Raw genomic sequence first — 9313 nt, 5'->3', positions numbered from 1 at the left:
TACTTTGTTTCCTTTATCTAAGACAGACTGTATCACTTAGTTTGTCCCAAACCAAGTAATCATTTATCTAGGCAATTTGATAATCAATTTGATGATAAAATTTAGCATTACAGATCCGTTAAAAGCTAAAGAAGACTAACCAATCATATACTCTGGACGGAAGAGCAAGGTTCACAATTACAGCATCTCCTATGAGTCATAATAACCAAACCTCACAGCCACAGATTCAGGATGTACCTTGTCTCCAGTCCAATCATCACAAGCATAGAGCACCATGCTACAGCCTCAATGATAGAGAGTCACCTACAAGCGCCGATACAAGTTTAATACCGAGAAGCAAGTTGTTGAGCTCATGCTAGAATAAAATACCTAGATTGTATAATACATGCAAGAGAGTGGCTCAAGTAATTTTATTCTTGTTTTATTTCTTCAAAAGTTTTCCAATCTTTCTAGTTTCGAAGTCAATTTTCAGAAAAAGGAACAGAATGAGCTAATTAAGTCTTCAGAGTAAAGATACAGCATCAGAAACAGTAGTAATACCAGATTCCAGATGTTAAATTCAGTTCACATTTCAAGAAACGGCACTAGTCTGACAGCTCTTTCATGTTGTCACACAATAATACCCAGATGACTGCTGTGCAATTTTCAAAATGCAAATAAATCCCAACGAGGAGTTTCCTGAATAACCGACTACGTGATAAAAAAATATATCACCATTTCTTTATGGAGACTAGTGAATCCCTGCAAACAATATAGTAAGAGAAAGAAAACAATGTACCTCATATGGGGCAAGACCGGGCTGACCATCCACATTGAATGCTGAAATCCCCATTATCAATCTAAACAACGGTTCTCCAGTACAATAAAGAGCCAGCAGACCCAGCAAATAATTGTAAACATTTGATCTTAGGAGGAATCTCTGGACTGAGAAATCTCTTTTCATCCGCCATAGCCGATTTATGCACAGCAGCAGAAGAGCCAGATGGGAAATGCAGATAACCAAGGAGTCAGTAGCACATGGAGTGTAAGCTCCAAATGCATTTTCCACTGCTCTTGCCCATACCCCATTCTTGACAGGTTGGCAATACCACTCAAATGGCTCGAAAGCCATTTTATCAACTATGACCACTACTATCCTTCAATCCCGCAAGTATATATATCCCGTGCTGCGATTCAGAATGAATTCGACTAGTCTTCCTGCAGAGCTTCCAACTCAAGATTATCACAATATGAAATCTGGAAATTCAGCATATGTCAGATCAATAGTCGATTTATTCGATCAAATATAATTTATCCACACCTTAACTTCTCATTTACCAGATCAAAGTCAACTATATCAGACAAAAACAATCTTCCAAACGTCTACCAAATTTCTAATTCGAATTAGTAAACACTGCAAAAGGATTTCAAGTCATTACACAATACTAAAACACTACTTAACAATGGAAAATTCAGTCTTTACATGAATCTTCACATCATCCACACATTAACCTCTTTAAACACTTCAGATTAGGCCCCCTTCATAATCACAGCAGGAAATCAACTACTTGAACTGAAAAACACAACCAACCGAAACTTCAAAAATCACTTAAATTTGCAATTATGTGAAAAACACAACTAATATTGAAAAAAGAGAAGCTTGGCACCCACGAAAATAGGACGTTGGAAACTCCGCCTAAATACAAACACACACGAGTAAAATACGACTAATTATACCTAGGAATCCAGGAAAGAGGGAAAAGGTGCTGAGTGGGAGTGGAAAATCATAAATGAGCGAATAATTCTGGGACACACGAGCAAGGAGAAAAGGCCACTTCTTTAAAGATAGGGTTGAAAGAGGTTAATGAGTGATTAATATGGTCGTCGTATAGTAGTTGTGTGGGGGCAGAGAGAGTGAGGAGGAGTAGAGGAATATGGAATCTGTATATTATACTCTACCTTTTTCCTCAATCATTCCCCACCATTAACCAAAATATCTCCTTATTTATAGACTATAGTCAAATAAAAACAAAGGCGTCACCGCTTGCGAATCTTGTTTTGAGAAGCCATTTCTGGAAATGGATATATATACATGGAAATACGAAGAGGTAAATCAAAACTTCAATATTATTGATGAGGATAGTGTTATATTTATATAAAAATGAAAACTTTACACTTGTCAGTTTAAATCTTATTATAAAGTTATGATCTTTAATGGATTTGATGGAAATTTGATGAAAATGGAATATGAAGTTATGAGTGAGTGAAATGAGGAAGATGGCGAACATCTATTTGTATTCATAGTGTTTTTCCTTATTTGCTAGTAGAATTTATTCGATTAACAATCGATCATATTCCTACCATCCATATAATTTTACCCATATTTCATTTATCATCACGTAATTTTACCATTTCATTTTTTACCATTTTTGGTAGTGGACCTTATATTCCAAATTCCTCTCCTTTTATTATAAAATCAATACTTTAAAAGTAGGACTCACATCCCACCAACTTTTTCAACTCACTATCTATTACATTTCTTAAAATCGTTCAAGTCAAATTGTGTAAAATTATGTGGGATGGAGGAGTACAATTTTACCTGTCATTATCTACATTAAAATAAACTAAAACAAAAATAAAAATCCAAAAAAGTCAAAAAATCAAAGGAATCTACACTGCACCAATTAACCATTTATTATACCTCACTATCTCACTTCATTTATTACACACTCTATCATCTCAACTCATTTATTGTACCCTGTTCCCTCATAGTTAGGCGGAACTTTAGCATGGAGTTTAAGAAATGAATGTTGAGTGTGTTAAATAAATAGATAAAAAGTAAGAAAGAGAAAACGGTAGAGAGAATAAAGTAAAAAGTGAATAAAGTAGAAAGAATAAAGTAAGAGAGATAAAGTAAGAAAAAAAAAGTTCTATATATGGATGATTCAATTATGAGGAAGCTAGAAATGGAAAAATGACTCAACTATGAAGGAATGGAGGTATATTTCAACTTTTTTTAAAGCCAGCAATAACAATAAAGTGATTCTGTCCGAATGAAGGAGTAATTTTTTATGAAAATGTCGCTAAATTTAATGTCAAAATTCTGACTTTTGTCATATGTATTTCTTTAGAAATACAAATATACAAGAAATATGTAAAGATAGCCGACTTTATACACAATCATTCTAGGATGACTAGTCAACCATCGAGAAATGATATGCTGCGCTACAGTCGGTGAGCGACTGTGCGCGCTAGTATTTTAATTACTATTTTTTAATATTTATCTTAATATTTTATCCTTATTTAATGGTATTCACTTCCATCCACGCGACACGTCTATCATCAATTCTCTCTCTCTTCTTTGCCATTGCAAATGAAACTTTACTTTTGCAGAAGGTTTCATTCTCTCTCTTCGTCATTCTCTGTCTTTCATATATAATTTTTCACATCAAATTTCTTCAATTACACCCATGAGCTTTTCCACCATAGGATTGGTACTTTTCATAATTTAATGAATGATAAATCAGTTTATGTGGAATTGGGTTTTGCACAGTCGAGGCTTTGTACTATATTTTTTGCCAAATGAGTTTCTGCAAATTTTGACTTAAAATTTGTGAAACCAAACTTTTCTAGATCTATCATTTATTCAAAAGGGGATTTTAACTCTGAAAAGTAGTTCCGAAACATCAATGGTTAAGGCACATAAATTTGCTATGAAAGCATTTGCAGATAAGAGAGATAAACTGGGAAAGTGGATGGGGAAGATGATGAAGAAATCTTGCAGGGAGATTAGCGAAAGAAATTGTTTGAATGCTGAAATTTGAGAAACCTGGATTGCAAGGATTAAAACATCATAACCAAAAGAGAGCGGAGCGGAAGAGAAATATTAAGATAAATGCTTAAATGAGAAAGAAAATTGATGACGATGAAATGCCACATCATCAAGCGCGCACAGTCGCTCACGGACTGTCGCGCAGCATATTATTCTCGTCAACCATCATCCAACACAAGTCGCAAACACTAATAAAGAATTGTTCATTTATTTTAAACCCCACAAAAGAGGAAAAGTCTGTCTTTTTCTCTCTCTAGGGTTTTGGGAATTTGATTTTCTCTCTCTAGCAAAATCATTGGACTGAAATACTACTTCGGAAGAGCTCATCGCCGGCGGCTCGTGAGGGGTTACAGTCATGGAAAACGGGGATTACGAAGTGCCTGAGAACGCCAATGAACGTATGTGTGTAACCGTGAAGTTTTCGAGCTGCAGAATTTCCTCTTTTTTTCTTATATTTCTCCGTTGAATTGCAGATTGCCCAGGACCGCAGTCTGAATCGGCCGGAAAATCCGACGCTTGCGAGGGATGCCCTAATCAGGAAGCTTGTGCTACTGCTCCCAAAGGACCTGATCCAGGTCGGTTTCAATTATTATTATTTTTTTTTTTTGTATTTAATTGGAGGATAGTGATTGATATGTATAGTTTGCAATCAAATTGAAGGCAATTAATTTGTAATTTTAAGCTGTTTTCGTGTGGTTGAATTGTGCCCCTGTTTTTGCCATGCTATCAGCTAATTAGGCGTATCGATAAGTCATCGAGGGGCTTCTGTAATTGGTTGGTGTGAGTGTAGCAGTGGCATTTTTTTGTAAAGGGTGTAACTTGTAGCTCTTTGAATCGCTTTTCGGATGATGAAATGGTTGCTATGTTCCCCTGTTAACTATGGGGTTAGTTTTTGAGTTCCGACTTCTATTGTAATGATTGAGTGATTGGTGTATTTGGACTTTGGTACAATATGGATTAGGTACTCGTACGAATGCTTTACTTGATATGTTGCTGTATGTTCAAAGTCGTAGACTTTTGAGTAAAGTATGGTGTCTCTGTGGTTTTCGTGGACTAATCCGTGGTATCTTGCTTAAAATTGACGTAAATTGTCTCTAAAGTTATTAAGACTCGTCCCTTTTATTGTTGTTGAAGAATAGTGTTTGTTAATTTGTGGTTATATTTGATCATTTACATTTTCACGCAGTTATGCTATTGCTGTTACATCTGACTATGTTTCTTTGCAGACTTGGTCACTATCGCTGAAAGAATGGCAACGGTTAAACACAAAATTCTAGTCTTGTCTGGAAAGGGTGGTGTTGGGAAGAGTACAGTTTCAGCTCAATTATCTTTTTCCCTGGCAGCTATGGGTTTCCAGGTGGGACTTCTCGATATTGATATATGTGGTCCAAGCATTCCAAAGATGCTCGGTCTTGAAGGGCAAGAGATCCACCAAAGTAACCTTGGATGGTCCCCTGTTTATGTTGACTCCAACCTTGGGGTCATGTCAATCGGCTTCATGCTTCCCAACCCTGATGATGCTGTGATATGGAGAGGTCCTCGAAAGAATGGAATCATCAAGCAATTTCTGAAGGATGTCTACTGGGGGGAACTTGATTTTCTTGTAGTTGACGCACCTCCTGGGACCTCAGACGAGCATATTTCTATTGTTCAGTTTCTCCAAGCAACTGGAATCGATGGAGCCATGATAGTTACTACTCCTCAGCAGGTGTCTCTTATTGATGTAAGGAAAGAAGTGAGTTTCTGCAAGAAAGTGGGGTTGCCGGTTCTTGGAGTTGTTGAGAACATGAGTGGTCTATGCCAACCCATGTCAGATCTCAAATTCCTTAATGTAACCGAAACTGGTGAACAGAGAGACATGACGGAGTGGGTTCTTCAATACATGAGAGAGAAAGTTCCAGAAATGCTAAACTTGGTTGCTTTCAGTGAAGTGTTTGATACTAGTGCTGGTGGTGGAGCAAAAATGTGCAGGGATATGGGCGTTCCTTTCCTCGGGAAAGTTCCTCTAGATCCTCGGCTAGGTAAAGCTGCTGAAGAAGGAAGGTCCTGCTTTGATGATGGGAAATGCGGCATGAGCGCCCCTGCGTTGAAGACCATCATAGAGAAGCTGCTGTCGGAACTGAAGGTATCGAGACCTGAAATATTGGAGGATGGTGCTTAGTTAGTTGTATAACCGTTTCCCTAAATATACCATGCTCAGCCACCTTAATACCTATCTCTGTTTGAAGTCATGGGTGAAAATATATCTCAACGCCTCCACACTTTCGTTTCTGAGGCGTCTCAATTTTAGGGATTGATTACAAGCCTAGTTGAGTAATAATAGTATGATTATGAATGAAATCGTGGCGTTTTTGTAAGGTATTATGATTTTAATGTATTATGTTGTCTGAGCAGTCTTATGTATCAATACTTTTGTTATCTTATTTATCTCGATGATATGGGAGTTCATTAAGTTGCCTAGACATAGCTTTAAGAAATGTAATGAAAGTGAATTATTAAAAATTAGTAAGTATAGTAGTTGTAGGAGTAGTAAATAAACATCAATATGAGCTTGTGCAAGAAAGAGGTTCAAAAACAAAAGAATGTATCAAGAGAGTTACCAAAGTAGACGTTTGTATGTGTCACTTATAAATATACACAAAAAAAAGGGAAAATAGTCGAATGGTTGCACCGTTACACAAAACTAAAAATAGAACACCAAACAATTTCAGATGCCATAATTAAGCAGCAGGATGGAGTTTAATGCAACCTAGTCAGCTCTTCCACTCTCTTCATAAGTTCATCCACAGCAACATTCATCGACTTCGAAATCTCCTCCATCCTATTCCTGTTGAGATCAAGGAACGATTCGATCAGATCTCCATCTAGGAAGCTTTTGCCTCAACGGTTTTCTTCTCATTGTAGAAGGATCTCCACTGCTCGTGGCTGAGCCCCCGACGCCCTTGATCACTTTCCTCATATTCATCTGCAGCTTCTCCAGGAAGGGCGTACTGCTCGTGGGGGAGGAGGCAATGACCCCGATGACTCCGTTGACAGTGCCAAATATGACCGTTGGGATCTGGCCGACGTCGGAATCTGGCAGCCGCATGACTAGTGAACCATGTCGGAATCGATTGACGATCGCCAAGGTGGTATTCGCCAACGACCTCGAGGCGCCCACGCTCCTCGTCAGTTGCTCCTTCACTGTTTTTACGGACGGTGAAGAGGTTGAAATTATTCTCAGCTCCAAGGTAAATATCGTCGTCCAGAATCTCGACAGCTGACATCCAATTTGCGTTGTAGTCACGAGCTCGCTCCTCGATAGCACCCTCCTCATGCTGCGTATAACAGCACCGATGAAAGTTAGACGAAACTGTAAACTGAATACATGGTGGAAACATTGCCTGTATCTAGAGTTTAAAAATAGTCACCTTGTAAATCAGCAACGATATTGATTTCATCAGATCACCAACTACGATGAAATCCCCCTAGTCTGAACATAAAGGGCAAGTATGTGGCCGTGATGTCCACATTCGGATTGCAACTCGTGAGAGCCATCATCTCGTGGCATCCACTTGTACAACTGAATCTTTTGATTAATGGCAGCAAGCAGTTTCCCATTGAAGGCATTAAGAGAATAAACAGCACCTTTGGTTTCCTTCTCAGCAATTAGTTGGAGTTTTCCATCTTCTACAGTAAAAATTAAAACCCGACCCTGATGAAACAGAGAAAAGTTAGCAACGATAACACCAAAGATGTAGCATATCCAAAGTAACTTTCATGAATCCCAGGTAACAGATTTGGGAGATAGAAAAAGATGAAATGGTGGAAACACATGCACCAAAAACATGCAAGACACGTTGTTGAGGGCAGACACAGATGAAAAAGTGTAAAAACTAACCTTAGTAGGTTCATTTTCTTCTGGCATTACGTATGCAGTCCCCACACAGTAGTACACATTATTGTCATCAGAGAACGAGCAGCTAAGGACAGAACAACCACACTCAAATTGATCCAGCGGATAAGTAGATATGAAATCGAATGTCTGGTCATCTAACAAGCGGACAAAGTGCATTTCAGAGTCATCTGCTGCTGATTGGTTATATTTCAAACTACAAATGGCAAAGTCCGTGTTTGTTCCTGATGACATATACGGCGTGCATGCTCCCCAAGCGGGATCGAGCGTATGTGAAGCTTTTGAATATCATCTATGGTTCCAATTGTTAGTTCGCCTTCTTTAGCAATAGCAAGGCTGTTCACAGAAAGACTTTCTTCTCAGAACTCTAACAAGGACAAAGATAGGTCTTGCAATTGCAAGCCATACCCTTTATGATGCTGATATTATATAAGATAGATAGACATAAAACTAAACCAAGATTTGTTGAATCATTTCAATTAACACATGAATGGAACAACATTGTACCTGTCGGGGAAAGCAGCTGTTTGAAGGGGCACATATAACTTACTTCTTTCAGATTTACATTGCTGTAAAGCAATTTCTTGTTACTGCTATAGATGACAGTCGGTCTATCAGAAGCAGCAAATACATGTGTGGCATTCTTTGATGAGAAATTTCGCAGTGTAATTGGTTGGGTCCCTAAAGAAACTTTCTTCCTGTCTGTAGTCCCATTGCTGGTAGTCAACACAAAATTCAACAGGTGTCCATCCCCAAGAGCACATAACAGATAAGATATCTGAAATTGGTAAGCAGCAAATCTGCCATCAGTCCCACATAATTAAAGTGATGTTACTTATGAAAATTAACAGAATTAAGATGCAACTAACCCCTTCAAAAGCACAAAAGTACAGAACGAGGAATGATCTCCCTCCCAAATGCTCCTTTGTTACAAGGTTCAAGTCTGGAAGTGAAAATATCCTAACACTAATATCTGTCCACATTCCCACTGCAGCTAGTTGACTGCAGTTTTTGTCATCACCAATTGGATTAATGTCCAGGCATGAGATGTCGTACTCCAACTGGGTATGTTTCACTTCTCTCAGAACACCATCACCAATTTCTAGATAAATTAAATGCCTCCCCCAGTAGCCAATAGAACCTGTCAAAGCAAAAACCATACACTCATGGTACATTTGATGAATGATAACTTAATTGGATGAAGGCTAGTGGTAAGTTTGTCAGATAAATCAAATTTAGTCATATGTAGTGATAAAATATACTTGAGTGACATTGGCGGTGGCAACATTGATTGAATAACCTTCTGGAGCAAACCATTCATTGCGAAGCTCTCTGCTGGTAGCACTGACTAGTCTCACTGTACTTGAAGTAACCTGTGTGATAAATATTAAAGTGAAAATTTAGCTAAAACAAAAACTCAAAGACTAAATAAGTAGATTGAACACAATACAAGAAAGTGCAAAGTTCAACCACTGTCTTCTTTCAATAAAAAACTCAGCCATTTCCTGGTAAACATTTCCACACATAAACGTACATTCTAGTATGTATGAGTTTTTATTAGTCAAATACAAAGGATCGGAACTTATATATAATGCTTAATTGAGGAG

At 37.9% G+C, this 9313-nt stretch overlaps 2 protein-coding genes and 1 pseudogene across 4 annotated transcripts; 1 reads left to right on the top strand and 2 right to left on the bottom strand.

Moving 5' to 3' along the window:
• Positions 1 to 630: 630 nt before the first annotated feature.
• On the bottom strand, positions 631 to 1945 carry LOC125194297 (ABC transporter C family member 2-like). Of its 3 annotated transcripts, none has more exons than XM_048092438.1 (3): positions 1717 to 1945; positions 779 to 1236; positions 631 to 690 (listed from the first exon to the last, which is right to left on the bottom strand). In XM_048092438.1, exons 2-3 carry the CDS (start codon positions 1109 to 1111, stop codon positions 646 to 648), a joined length of 378 nt encoding a protein of 125 aa, XP_047948395.1. In that variant the 5' UTR covers positions 1112 to 1236; positions 1717 to 1945; the 3' UTR covers positions 631 to 645. The 3 variants fall into 3 exon arrangements, 1 of the variants encoding a protein (XP_047948395.1); XR_007171741.1 differs by lacking the exon at positions 631 to 690 and adding an exon at positions 1463 to 1552 and having other exon boundaries at positions 783 to 1236; XR_007171742.1 differs by lacking the exon at positions 631 to 690 and adding an exon at positions 1492 to 1552 and having other exon boundaries at positions 783 to 1236.
• Positions 1946 to 4028: 2083 nt separating this feature from the next.
• LOC125194295 (cytosolic Fe-S cluster assembly factor NBP35-like) lies at positions 4029 to 6204 on the top strand. Its single transcript, XM_048092436.1, has 3 exons — positions 4029 to 4209; positions 4285 to 4386; positions 5038 to 6204. The coding sequence occupies exons 1-3, from the start codon at positions 4167 to 4169 to the stop codon at positions 5970 to 5972; spliced, it is 1080 nt and encodes a 359-aa protein (XP_047948393.1). The 5' UTR covers positions 4029 to 4166; the 3' UTR covers positions 5973 to 6204.
• A 174-nt stretch (positions 6205 to 6378) lies between these two features.
• On the bottom strand, positions 6379 to 8233 carry LOC125194294 (annotated as a pseudogene).
• Positions 8234 to 9313: the final 1080 nt, after the last annotated feature.

Source organism: Salvia hispanica, chromosome 6, assembly GCF_023119035.1.
Source record: "Salvia hispanica cultivar TCC Black 2014 chromosome 6, UniMelb_Shisp_WGS_1.0, whole genome shotgun sequence".
NCBI classification, from domain to species: domain Eukaryota; kingdom Viridiplantae; phylum Streptophyta; class Magnoliopsida; order Lamiales; family Lamiaceae; genus Salvia; species Salvia hispanica.
The sequence above is the reverse complement of the archived record's forward strand: the minus strand, read 5'-3'. Positions and strand labels throughout refer to the sequence as shown.